This window comes from Struthio camelus, chromosome W (genome assembly GCF_040807025.1).
Source record: "Struthio camelus isolate bStrCam1 chromosome W, bStrCam1.hap1, whole genome shotgun sequence".
NCBI classification, from domain to species: Eukaryota; Metazoa; Chordata; class Aves; order Struthioniformes; family Struthionidae; genus Struthio; species Struthio camelus.
The window spans coordinates 46,005,817-46,021,048 of record NC_090981.1 but is presented as its reverse complement, the minus strand read 5'-3'; the positions used below and the strand labels follow the sequence as shown (position 1 = coordinate 46,021,048).

Sequence of the window (15,232 nt, the reverse complement as noted above, 5' to 3'; positions counted from 1 at the left end):
AAGTAATTCTGCATTGTTCAGACCAAACTGCAAATAGGAACTTTGCTTAAACAAGCAGTGAAAAGTTTAGCATTTGACAACAGCTCCAGCTAGTATTGTACATGACAGGAATATTTCCACAGAATCCAGTAGTGCAGAGTTTGGTCTGTAAACTATGATTCCTGTAAACAGGTAGGCAAGGACACAACATTTAAAAACTCTCATTGTCTTTGGTGACTTTCTCCATAGGCATGTGGATCCCGGCACAGATTAGATTACAGAATCAGATCTTAAAACTTTTAAATGCACCGAATCCCTAAATTTAATTCTATACCTACTCTACAAGACATAAAATTGCAGAAATAGATATTTAATGCTAATTTCATATAATGGAGTCAAAATCTTTGTAGAAAAAAAAATGCCTGCTCTGCTCTAAGGACACCATTTTCATTAAAATGAAATATTGTTATAGTAGTAAAAAAAGCAAGAAAATGACTAGTAAGTGGTCATTCACTTACCGACTATATTACACTACCATCTCCCAGACTGAAAATTTGTCTCTCTTTTTCTTTCTGCTTCAGTTCTATTATTTCTCTCGAGGTACTTGGACAAAATTGACACATTTTACAAACTTAGCATAAGCACCTGATACTGTACTGTGTGAACTGAAGTATTTTGGAAAATAATTAGCAAGTGCTATGAAACAGCGTCACAAAACCAGGGACTTCCCATTGGCAATCAAAGGTTTCACCAAATCTGTGCACAAAAAATTAACACAGACTGAGGATCTGAGAAAAAACTTCTTCACTGTGAGGGTGACAGAGCATTGGAACAGGTTGCCCAGAGAGGTGGTGGAGTCTCCTTCGCTGGAGATATTCAAAAGCCGTCTGGACGTGATCCTGGGCAATATGCTCTAGGTGACCCTGCTTGAGCAGGGAGGTTGGACTAGATGATCTCCAGAGGTCCCTTCCAACCTAAACGATTCTGTGATTCTGTGATCTTTTTAACCCTTCCAGAAAATTTATGCTGGACTCAGGAATGGTGTAATACTCTTGAGTTTATGTCCCTGATTTTCTCCCTTTCTCTTCACTCCACCAATGCAAAACCCAGACACTTCAGAAAAGATTTCTGCTAAATCTAAGAGAATGAAGCCAAAAGGTGCCTGCTGAATGAAGCTATTGGAGCACTTTCTAAACTTGGATTCAATAGTTATCACCAAAGTTTCATGAAAGTGAAAAAACAAAACAAACATTGTGTAGATGTAAAAAAGATAACGAGAAGGAAAAGACTGCCCCAGTACCTTCATCTCTGCAATTTTAGAAAGTTTTTCCTTGCAATCAGTTTTGCACTTTGTGATTTTATCTTATGCAGGAAGCACACATAAAGTCAGAAGATCTTGCAGGATATCCCCATGAGGGCATTAATATTTTTTGAGAGGGAGTAGATAATCCTCACGAAGCTAAATGACAGATCAAGGCATCTGTGCATGCACCACTTTTATAGTCAAGGCTTCAAAGGGAAAATGCAAAAGCTATGCATGTAGATCTTTCATTGTTTGTGCTCATATTACAATGCATCTATTCCCAAATCTCTCAGCAACGTACACAGTAGAAGATAACTCCTTCAATGGTTGAGGAAAATATCCCAGAATACTGACACTGAAAGTAGGTTTTACATATTACAAAATTGGCTCATTTGTAATAACGAGGAGGAACACAATGCAAACTATGACTAACAATCATATATTAAATGTACTCTAAATACTTATAACACTCTATTATAGCTGTACAAACATACAGATAGATAGTAAATATAATATCTTTAATTCTATTACAGAATTACCGATAAAAATGTGGGAAATTTCATTTAAGTTATATTACATTTATCTTTTGAATTATTGTCACATATACCGCTAGTAAAATATATTAACTATAAATATTGTGCATTATATATCCACACATGCATATAAAAACATGTATTATTAGTATGCGCACATATAACATTTGGCTCCTATCAGAATCCTTACCTCATACTTACTACATTATTTTTTCTGAGTAAAAACTGATTTTTAGTGAGTAGCAGCATATATTCTTATATGGGTTAAACTTTACATTTAAACTTCACATTAAGGAATAAACTCTTGAGACTGCTCACTGGTCTAAAGATAACAATGCATAAATATTTGTGGAATCAGGACGTAAGTACTGCAAGTGTGATTTAAGGTGATATATTTAAATTTAAAACAAGTCAGAATAGGATTACTGAATACAAACATTCTTGAACTTTAGGGGAATTCAAATATCGATAGGGATTTAGGAATCTCTATCTCTGATGATAATTTATATTTGTTTCCAACCTTTTATGCAGGCCTGACACTATGACTGATTATCTACTTCATCCCAAAGACTCTTCAATTTTCTACAACACTGTTGTAATTATCAATTTTTCTTTTGTCTGGTAGTAAAAAACTTGCTATTTTTTTAATGATGTTTTCTCTCCACCATAGGATCTACAGCCCAAAGTGTTCTTTTTCTCTTCTGAATACTTATTCAGGAGCCATATTAGGAAAAGTCTGTTAGTCCATCAAGGTATCTGGCCTTATGAGTTTGGGAGACATTAAGCTATAAAACATAGGATCCGTTTAGGTTTTAGGTTTAGGATCCATAGGTTTTTTGTTAATTTCATCAAATATTCCTACAAAAAAGGCAGTGGGAACTTGCTGCTGGTTTGGCTCCTTAAAATTTATTTACATTTAAATAACCCAAAAGGTAGACAAAGACTCTAAACTTGCCAAGTCAACATTCAAAACCATATCACAAGCTCACATTTATAGAAATTGGTTCTCTTTTTTCAATTGGGGAGCATTTTAAACAAAATACTGACTCTTGAAGTTTAAGAATCTACAATAAATGGGAATGTATCCTTTTTATCAAAATAGCAGTTGGCTAAAAAAATCCTCTAGTAAGCTTTAAAGTAAAAGAAAACAGGCAAATTATAACCTGAAGTACAGGTCAATCAACAGCGAATAGTAAATTTTCTCCAGTCATTTGGAGAGGGGGATAAAGAATTTAGATACAATTGATGTGACCTTATCTTACAAGACTAGTCTTAGCTTGTGCTTTTTAAAAGTTACTTTAGATTTCTGGAGTATCGTGGGATTAGCTAATCTGCCATAGGCAGCATATGAGGCAAATCTGTAAGTATCTTTTATTTATCTTGCATATCCATTTGTACGTCCAAGATCTAAGGCCCAGATGATACCTGAAACACAGGCATTGCAAGATATTCGATATTCTCTATATGCACTTGCTTGGACCCAGGTAGTCTGGCTCCTTTTTCCAGGGTTAGAAAGGTCTCGTCTTTGAGATCCAAATCCTGCTGTATGGCAATCCTAGAGACTCTCCAAGAATTTCCTGTGTTAAATCTTACTTATTTGAAGACTCTTCTTTCTTCTCCCTTCCTCTTCAAAAGACAATCAGCCTTTGAAAGACAGAATTGGCAATCTGGCTTCTTGTAACACACTCTCCTATCTGACTCAGACAAGATTAAGCAACTATGATTCCAGAAATCATCCAAATTTTGTTACTACAAACATAAAAGTAACTGAATAAAGAACTGTAAGTGAAAAGTTCCCTTCTTTAAAGTCTAAGGATCTGCATGGCACACTGTATAAATACATTTTGCGTATAATGAAACTTGAATGCTACTTACATATATAAGGATATATATGCTGCACAGAATGAAATTTAAAATGGTTGGTTTTATATCATATACAGTATTTTCAGAGTTCATTCATTTTTCCTGTAAACTATTTTTGAGGATTTCTGCTGTTCTCACAGGAATCTATGTCTTCTGACACTGCTCACCAAACCTTCAATTCTCAGTGAGCACTTTTGCACTTAATTCCATAAAAGGTTAGAGAAATTTAAAGCTATTGTAAAGCATTTATCAACACCTTGCCAATCTTTCACTCTAACATAATGGTTGACAGACAACAACTTATTACAGGCTAGAATAAATGATTTTCCCAGAAAAATGGTTTTCCCTGGCACTTGCTTTAGCAAAGTCTCTCCCATAGTTACAAAATATGGCCATTTCAAACCTGTGCTGGCTGGTCATCCTTCTTGGGAGCTCTGACAGCTCTGTTAATATATAGCTTTGCTTTGCCTTTATTATTATCCTTACAGTTACTTCCATCCTCTACCTGGTCATTCTGCAAAATAAACAGGATTTTTTTTCCCTGAGCAGTGTCTGGCTGAACTGGTGGTATCTTCCAAATGATATTTAATGGCTATTCCTCACTTCCTTCTGTTTGTCCTAAGTCTGGAAAATTTATATCTGAGTGTAGTTTTTTAGAAGGTCTTGAGGAAGAGGAGGGTGAAGCTGAGTCCTCCTTTGAGTATCACCAGGATGACTTCTGTTTCAGAATGCTTCTGCTGGACGAAAAAGTACAGAAAGGCTTTGTCTACTCTGTGAAATGGTGCACTGTACAAAAATACCTCAGCAAGTGGTGACCCAAGCTGCTAAATCCACATGGATCTACCTTACTTGTAACACTGTGAACACTTTACCAGCTTCAGGCTGAATGTATTTCAGCTGCATTATCCTGGCACCATGACAGCCCTGCCCCAACTTAGCTAGACTGCATCCAGACCCAAGCTGATAAATCCAAAAGCTGTTGTGATATGTCACACAGGCTCACTGGCTCAGGTTTCTGCTAACCTGGGCATCTCTGCATTTCATTCCACCATGCTCTACTTTTCTTTTTAGACACAGCTAAATGAATCCTAAACTAGCCATACCCACTGTGCACAGGAAAAGCACTTGTCATCCTTGTTTGTGGTATTCTGATTCTTGTCCCTGGTGTTGTCCCATTCTTGAGAAAAATGGGAAAAAGGGGGCAGAGTTTAACACATTTAAGATTTAGCATCTGCAGACACAGATGACAGTGTCTTGAAGATTTGCCTCTATAGTTCTAAATCAGCATTTTCCTCATCTGTTGCTAAGTTGTGAAGAAGTATTAGAAAAAAATGGAATTATTTTTCCTTTCTGGATGCAGACTGTTCTGCTACATGGGGGCAGATAGGGAATTGCTACCACATGAAAATCTCTTTTTTTCCTTGCTTCTTAGTCTGTGATGACAACCTGCCTCTACTAGACAAGCCTCTACTCTTAAAGATGTTCTGCCTCAAGGAAAGATGTGAATGGGTAAAAAAAGAAGTGATTTTAGCTTCTGAAAGCTGTAGGTACCTGTGTAACTGGTATCTTAACAGCTTTCGGCTGTCACTGAGGAAATTACAAGAAAAGCTGGGGAGACATAGCACTAGAAACTTGGGAAAAATAAACTATAGTTTTACAGGGGAAAAAAGATTGATTCTGATGCAGACTATTCTGCTTTGTGAAATAATTCAACAACTATTTAAAAAAATAAATCACCTATGCATTTAGATGATATTAGAGCCATAAACAATAAGCAGTATGGATTTATAATGAACAGATCATCTTTGAGAAAATTTTTATAGATAGATTATAAAATTAGTAGATAAAGAAGTATCTTTGGCTCTTAGTATGTTATATAACAATGTATCCTATACAATTGGAAAATCCATTCATAATTTAAAAGCACAAAAAATGTTTAAATGCATAAAAGAAACGTTTATCCAAAAAAAAAAAATCTACATTCTGGGTTATAAAAAATATAACTGAAATATCGTAAAAGGTAACCTCTTACTGGAATTATTTCTAGGGTTCAAGTATCATCTACTATCTTCAATAATGATTTTTATGAAATTCACAGATGGTACTAATTTGACAAGAGTTTCACAGACAATGATAAAGAAGTATCTCAAAAAAACTGAAGAGACTGGAACTATGGGAACAGATTCACCACAGTACTATTCTGGCTTTATGCTAGTATAACTACAACTTCAGAGGCATCTCATTGACTTAAAACGGAAACTGAATAGCGAACCAAACATGGGGAATGAAAAAGAATAATGGAGATGCTAAGAGTAAATAATAAAAATTAAATGTAACAAAGTAGAAAAGGCATAAGCTAAACATGTTTTTAAATTGATACAGTAAAAAGTTAAAAGATCACTACATACACAGAGGCATCAAGCTAAGAAACAAGGAAGTTCATTCAGACTGAAATTTAAAACCATGAAGGACCATTATGATCAAATGTTCTGACCTGTTCTGTTTGCAGCATAATGCAAGCCACAGAATTTCACCATGTGTTTCCTTCTCTAAACCCATAAATAAGAAATGACTGCTTTAACTAACTATAGAATAACATCTTTGTCTATAGACATGGTATTTTCAGGACAATAATGAGCTCAGAACGGAGTTCAAAGGAGAGCAACAAATAAAGGCAAGACCAGACTGAGAATAACAGAACTCTTACAGTGAGAAACAAAGCTCCAAATGCTACAAGAAAATACCTGAAATGTAAGCTGATAGTCAGAACTACTAATTGTGAAATAATCTCCCAGAAGAGATGAAAAATTCCATTCTTGGTCATAGTTTAAACTGTGTCACATACCAGAAAGAGTAATAAAGGGAATGGATGGCACTGAATTGACGGAAGTGATTAGCAGTGATAAAACAAGATGACCTTGTATAGTTTTCCCTTTAATTTGTGTTAATGAATGCATATATATGTATTTTTTATCAGAATACTGATTTATATTCTGAGAAAACTGTACCACAAATATATGCAGGATGATTTAGTCAGCATACTTTAGTTTAGGCAGTCATCCTAAACACTGCAATACATAAATATGGGGGCATAGCTCAGTGGGGTGATACAAAGTGCCTTAACCTGACACAGTAACTGAAAAGAAGTACATGCATCGGAGCAATGCCTAACACCAACACAAAATTGTACACTGACTCTTTATGGAGCCTAAGCACTTCTTTATAATGACTTGATGCTCCTGCACAATGTGTGGGAAGCTGCATTAGAACCAATAAAAAGCAAATAATACTGGTCTGGATGGGTCCAGGTAAGATTAATCGTACAGCACCTTATTCTGAGGTTAGACACCTGAAAGAGGAGAAGCAGCTGATTTTGTTTATTGTAGTCTAGTGGTTAGATCACTCTTTTAGGCCTGGTTTAAGTCTACCTCCTACAACATAGTAAGTACGTGAATTATTAAACAACTTTTATTTCTTAATGATGACTGATGACACTGAACCTGTCAATCAATTGCAGTTTGCCTCCATAAAGCCCCTGTGTAAAACACATCTTAAAAACCCTCTTATTAATTCTCACTGAAGTCACAGTACTTTGGTGTCTGTCTTCCACAATGTAATTTACATAGAAAGGCTTCATTATGCATCATGTATACCAATGTATACTAATCAGCTTATTTTTATGACTAACACTGTTTGACTGTTTTAATTTTTTTAATAAAAGTATAATTTCCAGATAGCCTAAAATCAAAAATGTATTTCTGGATAAAAATCACCACATAATTAGCACAATTTTAAGATATTAATACAAAAATCTATGCCATTCTCCTCTTGACCTTCATATTCTTACCAAAGGTATCAAGAAGAACCCAGAAGACTTAGTAACAAAACAGGAGAATGAAATTCAGAGGGAACAGGGATAGAACCGTGTTCTCTTAAATAGATTGCCTCACGTTGTGCATATATTTAACAAAATACTCCCCACGTTCCTCCCCTTTCTATTTCTTACCTTCAGATTAATTAAGTAATGAATATGGTCAGCACTTCAAAATGTTTTGAATAGATCAACAACGAAAACTGTGAGGTTGAGAATGCAGCAAAATAAGCTTTTGCCGTTACATGGAAAAAACAATCTACAATATGAAAATCTGAAGTGACTTATTATGTTTTTGTCTTTTTGTCCTAAAATTGTAAACTACTAGAAAAGGTCACTGTAGCTCCACCAACTATTTATTCTGGAAGGTGTGAATTTTTGGAACAACTCATCATTTTTCTTGAGAGATTACTTACTCTAAAAAACTGGTGATGTAATCCCGACTGCAGGCTGACCAAGAGAAAGGGTTGGTGTTTGCTGTAATGTGAGCTGCCATTAGCTTTGCTGCTTCGTGACCTTTGGTCCCACAGGAATTTCCAATTCCATCATGATTCATACCAAAACTGCCCAAAAGAGGAGGAGAAAAACAGCCCATTACTTTTCTGCAGCATCAGGCATCTCTTAAAACTTAATGTGATTTTTACAAAGATCATGTTTCCATCTAAAAGAACACTCCTAGTACAGCAGAACCGTAAGTGGAGAAGCAGGATCAATTAAACTCCGTTTACTTTAGTCAGATATCAGAATACTGCACAATTGTTTTAGCACCTTTTTTTTTTTTTTTCAGATTTTTGAAAGCATTTCATTTTATAAAGCTTTTTTAAAAAGAGTTTCACAACGTTCTTGCAACATAAATTAAAGGCAGTTGGTCCTAATTTGGGTATTTTACCTGAATAAGAACTTTATATTGTGCCACCTGGACTAGTAAACAGAGACAAACAGAGAGTAGGTACAGTATATGCATACAGTAGCCAAGGAAAGTTCAAGTAGAACTTGGGTTTGCAACTCCCAGGGCCATGCTGTATGCATGCTGCCTCTGTGTATCCACTCATATGGATGAGACTTGGAGTCCTTCCATTTTAAGTCCCCTTTGTTATGGGATTTAAGATGAAAGAGACTTAAGATCAGTGGAAATCACAGGCAGAAATTTCTGCATGAGATTTGGCCAGCAGAGATTTCCAGACAACAAATTTACTAACTTTCAACAAAGAAGATATCACTCTGAAAAGAGAAATATGGCAAAAGAATCCTTATGGTCTGGGAATCTGAAATAAACCCTTGCAGCTACAGATGGCCAGTATAGTCATCAAATTAAAACAAGAAGTTAACTCACTGAGAATCTAAATGAAAAGGACCTGATCAGTGAAAAAAGCATCACTTCCATGCCTGTGGGATATCTCCCTGTGGAATACAAAGTCTGTAGCAATGCCTGCCTGCATCTAGCCTAGTGTGTAGTTGTCTCATAAATGGAGGAAGCCATATACTGTATTATAAATGAAATAGGTCTGACTGACATCCTAGGTTATTACAACGTCAAGTGGAGAACGCTCCCTGGCATATAATAAAAATATAGCTCTAAACACAACTCCTATCTGAGCAACATATGTGCTATAGTGAAACTTTCAGACCAACGTTAATTGTTATAATCACTCTTCAATATCTATATCGAGGGAAGGAGTTAGATGTCCAGTACAACAAACTGAATCAGAATTTTACAATGGAAAAAGTAGTTTATTGGCCTAATTCTCAGCTGCTATCTCTTCTAGAATTAGGAGTGCTCAAACGGAAACTTCTCTTTTGAATTACCTCTGTACAATTTCTTAAAACAGAAAATCTCAGGTTTTAACAACCTCTGCAAGCGAGTCCCTTACAGAAGTGAGCTTATTGGGAAGTGGAAAAGAGCTGAATTGGATCATGACTATTTCTGATATCCAGATATTCACAGTTAATGTATTTCATTTGTCAAAGAAATGACATAGGCAGACTTCAACCGTCTGGGAATGAAAGAGTTCAAACGTGATTTGTAGCCTTTGGGCCTACCAAAAAAAGAACACATTTTATAGTTTTATAGCTTTCCTTGTGAAAAAGGAAATGTTGTCGTTGATGGTAGCAGTGGTATGTCTGATAAAAAGCATGTCTGCAAATGGAAGCCGCTATTCCTGATGTGCATAGAAACTCAAAGCCTTTTCATAAGCTGCTGGTATAGTCACTTCATTTTTTCAAAATATTTATTCAACTAAACAACACATTCACTTCTGAGAAGGCTCTTCCACTCATCCTTGCTTCTGAATTTAAGAGGAAACTGATCATTAGTGCACATTAATTTTTCCGGATGGTTGGAAAGGGGGTTTGCAATTACTGTCATCTTTTCCAAAGATGGTAGTGTCAACATGCCACACAGTCCAGTAATTTGCACCCTTATGACCACGACTGCAGAGGAAGATACGTTTCTGACCAAAGTACCAGTTTTATTTCCATCAGAACATGTAATTTATATCTGGTCATCATTGCACTAAGGCTACCTCTCTTATAAAGACAAGTTTGCAATTAGATTGGAGTGGGAAGGCAGAGGAGAAAGGGGGGAACACAAAATACTCCTTATGGAGCCACTGGTATAATTTACTTACCTATTTCAAAATACAGATGCAGACTGTATTCTTTTGCTGGCTTAAACAGCCTGTATAAAACAGTATAATTCTGGTTTTAAAAGAATAGCCAGATGAGCAAGGAGACAGTCAGAAGTCTTAACTAAGATAGAGGAGTTTGGCTATGAAGTTACCTTTCTGCCTACTATCTCATGAAACTATAAGGAAAAACATTTGGCACAGTACCTCTGAATCACTGTTTTTCTTCAAGCGTTATAGCTTCTCTTTTCCCAAGAGTCTACGTTACATACAGGAACTATGCAATGCAACAGCTCAGAAAGCTTTAAAATCATAAGTGAAACTCTCCTGAAATTTCTCTATAGTTGGTATGTTTCTTAGAAATGCTAAGAAGGCAGCACATCTGGCTAGCACCCTGCGTCTGTTTCATTTACTAGTATCTGCAATAGAATGGATTCTTTTTTCTCAGCAATCTGTTTTTCCTTATATCTGAAAGAAATATTTGTACTACACATCCAACTTAAGATCTGACCTCAAAAATCACAGGGGAGGTAATTGGTCTCAGCTGCACTGAATAAAAAGGCAATAGATAACCAAAGACCCTGGGGTAAAAGTGAAGGGAAGGATGGGAATGTAAACTTCTCTTTCATCCTTCCTTTATCTTGTAAAGGAACAATACTGCAGACACATCTCTCCCAAGTCCCTACAATTTCATTTTTATCTAAGATGAGGTTGCTGATTTGTTGGGTGGTTCTAAATTCTGATCGTCATAGTTGCCAAAAGAGGTACTGCTTATGTATCTGAAATGACAGCCGTCATTTCTGAGAGACAGCCAGGATGCTTCTGTCTTGATGTATTACCGAAACACTTAAGATTCAGAGAAGACAGATCCAAAACAATCTGAATGGTCCTCAGTACTGCTCACAGAGGTTTATTTTATATACCAAGTATTTTTCTAGCACTGAAGTTATATGAAGTGTGCTACATAGGTTAATTTTTTTCTCACTCATTGTTAGCAATCAGTTATCACTGCCTTCCAATTGCAGTGCTAGTGATTTGTGTATCAAGCCATTTCCTAGTTTTATTAGAGTTTGGAACACTAGGAACTGCAGAGGTCTCTAATTTTTCTTTTCTCCAAATACAATAGGGGATGTTCTTTTTTTTTTTTGTTCACTTACAGATCCATGAGTTACAGTATATATGGGAGAATTTGGCATAATCCTTTTAAAATGGCCCTTAGGTTGTTCTGCCACTTGCTTAAGAGGGTTGGGAAGAAAATACAGGAGATGGAGAATCTTGAGTCATGTGAGGCAACAAAGCTACAAGAATATAAGCAAAGACAAATATTGTAAAATCAAGCTCTTGATCTTCTTGTCCACTACGAGACATTGATTTACAGTTGTATAATTACACATAACTCTTTTGGAAAAGAACCCTTTCTTTTTAAGGGAGAAAAGAAAGTTTATCCTTAAGAAGTTTTATACTAAGTATCTGCACTATAAAAGACAAAATAAATATACATACTAAGAGTGAAATGAATCATTTTCAAGCCGAGCATCTTGACCTGGGTATGTTTGTAGATCTTCCTTGATTGCTTCAGCATGTCACTTACCCCTACTGCCCTTGGAACATTCATGGAGAATGAAGCAAGAGTCAGGGGAGGGACATAAAAGTGCACAAGTGAAGAGTCCTTTAAAAATTTCTAACAGTAAAGCTCTAATACAGTGGGAACATGAAAGGCATGCTTGAACAAGTATTTCTCACATTAGATCTAAGATCTATAGAACAAATAAGAATTTGCTTGTAAAAACTACCAGTTACTAAAGTTACTCCTCAGACAAGAGTTACCCTCTTTTTCATAAACTCTACATTAATTTTATTTTTAGTACTTTGTGCTTGTTCCAGTAACTATTAAATGATGTCACTTACATCTTTAGAAATTTGATATTTTATCTAATTAAAAGATTAATAAGTAGCATATTCATATGGTTTAGAATATCTACTCACTGAATGTCTATTTACAGCCTAGACTGAAAAAATAAGGAAACTACCAAAGTCAGCTTTATTATATCTGTAAATATCTATAGTTTTAAATTGTCTTTTCTTAGTGACATTAGAACCTGTGCTAAGGTGGCAGAGAAGGAAGAAGTACAAGCATTAAAAGGAGATTCAGTATTAATCTTGTTCAATCAAGAAAACGGTAATTTGTACAAAATCTACTACTAACAAATAAAGAAAAATTTCATATAACACCAGATATATGAACTACATGTAACCCCTGCAGCAATTTCTGTATGGATAGATCTGGCAATTTTGTTAATTACTTTCATGCCTATTAGTAGATAAATACTTGTAAGTTGATATGATGTTAGCAACTGATACATTTTTTGGAAAAAAGTATCATCTTCATATTTTATGCTTTTATAGTAATAAAAGGCCTGCACTTTTTTTTTTTTTTTTTACCCTCTTGTCCATGCCCTGTCATAAGAGAATGTTCTCCCCTTTCTCTTTGTGCAGAAGACCTACTTGTATTTCTAGCCAATGTCATAAAAGCATTGGTTTTAGCTTTGTAATTATATGTAAATTGCAACTCATCTTTAAATGACACTACGAAGAAAAGAAAACAAAGAATAAAAAAGTATGGTCTTGAAAATTAGATTATTTTAACTTGGGACCAAAAACATTGATATTCATTTATCATAACTACATCATATCGCATTGTTCCTCTCAAGGGAGGGATCAAGATTATGTGGCTACTTCACTTTGCATTTCCATGTCTTAGTGTGGATTTTAACCTTAACTGCTGATTTCCTTTATTTGGAGATCATTATATGGTTTGGAGCATCCCTAATCCTTTACTCTGAAGCAATGCAGCATTTCCAACTTTGATTTTGGTTAAATATATTACTTTCTTGAAAATTTGGGAAGCGTTTATTGAATAACGTAGCTTTATAATAAGCATACCTGCCATGAAATTGAACACAATTTTTGCATTCTTTTAGCTTAATCTCATTCTTCTCTTTGAGGTATGGCTGATGATCAAACACGCAATCAAATACAATTTTGATATATTAACATAATTTAGTATTAAATAACTTCTGAAGCTCCTCAAAACACTGCAGATTCCAATTTACTGAAAAAAAATACAGCCTATTCAGAAACTTGAACTTTATTATGGGGAAATGGCAGATTTCTATGAGAATATTAGGAAAAAAAGTAGAGCACAAATTTCTCCTCTGGGTTAACACTGCCATAGTTATTCAGTTTTCATGTCACAAGAGTAACATCAAGTAATGTTTCTGTGCTACACAAAGCAGAAGTCTGAATGTAACAGAGCTCTACGCTACAGGTCAAAGTGGAATGTATTGCCTCTAATCAGGAAGCAAACTTCTGAGCTCAGATTTCCTTCAGAAATTCATGATGCCCTGAAGGTTACTGTAACCTTCCTCTTCACCCCCATTTATTCTACTAACATTTGTGTTAAGATCTGTGAAAGGTTATTACATTCCTTTTCCTTGATTAGGATCCTTTAACGTAAGACAAATGATTTTAGTATTGCTAATTCTATACTTCAAATATTATTTTCCACATATTGAGGCTTCATATTGTAAACCTAAACACAGTACAGAAACCAGAATTGTTTTTCTAGCCTCCTGATTATGACATTTCAGTCTATATGCACAGTATCTCCTTAAAATGAAGGTCCCAATGAAGATTTTTTTTTACATTTATAGAAGTTGCATGCTTTTATACCTGCAATATAACAATGGCAGACATAAAACAATGTTCCTTTAAACAAAAGAGGAGAGATACAACCATAGGGTCTTATGTGATTTTTCCAGTCAATTTACCCTCTTAACCAAAAAAAGAAAACCTGTTTAACTTTACTTAAACGGTCCCCAAAATTTAAAGGGATTATTCTAAATATAATAGGACAAGAAACCAAAGCCAAACGGACCCTAGGCATGTAGCAGGGACAAGTTTTAACACGGTTCAGTGACTCTTACTGACTGAGCTGGCAGTAAGTCAACAGTCTAGAATGGAACTTGCTCTCTTGCGTAACTCAAAGCATCACAAGCTTCTAAGCTGGAAACTCAAGTGCTGAGGTGCCCACACGCTGTACGTTTGAAATGATCTGTCAGTCCTGCTGTAGAGTTAAAGATGGAAGATATCACCATCATGCATAAAAACAATGATGACACCATCAGCTGGAGATTTGCTCATGGGACACCTGATGGTAGATGTTGTTAGCAAAATTCATCTTAGTTATGATTAGTATTTTGAAAGTTGAAATATGTGTCCCTAGTATTTCTGACTGGAGTATTTTCCTACTGATGGTACAACACATACATTCCTTGAATAAGCACTCCTTCTAGGAAAGATCTCATTCTAAAACTAAGGTCCTAAAATGAGGCTGAGGTCTGACCAATCGAAGATGAAGGGAAGGAAGAGGAGGAAGGAGGGAAAGATATCAGCTTCCCTGAAAATGCCTCCAGGAAGACATTTTCCTAGATTAGAAATTTAACTCCAGCACTGAACACTAGCTTTCTCCCACAGGCAGGAGGGGTACTTACGTTACTTTCCTGCTTTGCACACATACGGAAAATGAATGCTCCAACTGCAGGCAGATTCTAGGTGTATGAACTAATTCAGAACTAAATACACGCTAGAAAATATTAGTCGTCTTCACCTTTAAGACAATTTACTTCATTAGACTATAGCCTTTCCTTAAACCTTTTCTTCAAGATATGGCTGCCAAACTCCTCTGAATTTCAATTCATTACATCTTCTATTAGTCAAGACAATTCTGATTTTTCAGAAATTACTCTACCCGCTAGCCTTTTCTCCCTGCTGCTTCCATACAGCGTTCAATAACTACATATCATTGGTAAATTCTTTCCCTACTGTCTGAGTTTCATGGCCGGGTCTGTGTTCTAAGCCTTGTCCATAATCTCCAAGATCTGACTTGACTTTCCCCCCCCCACACACTTCTTTTTCACTTTTTCATTTTGCTTCCACAATTCAGCTAATTCCATAGGACTACAACAACAAATGCCACAATGCCTATCCTTAGGTACAT

At 35.6% G+C, this 15,232-nt stretch overlaps 1 protein-coding gene across 3 annotated transcripts in view; it reads right to left on the bottom strand.

Annotated features, from left to right (window-relative positions):
• The window catches only part of LOC138064344 (A disintegrin and metalloproteinase with thrombospondin motifs 6-like), a 164,204-nt gene that overhangs the window by 75,985 nt on the left and 72,987 nt on the right, over window positions 1-15,232 (bottom strand). For all 3 annotated transcript variants that reach the window (XM_068926397.1, XM_068926396.1, XM_068926395.1), the window contains one exon: window positions 7,966-8,112. In XM_068926397.1, coding sequence (XP_068782498.1) covers window positions 7,966-8,112 — 147 coding nt within the window. The remainder of the gene's footprint in view (window positions 1-7,965; window positions 8,113-15,232) is intronic.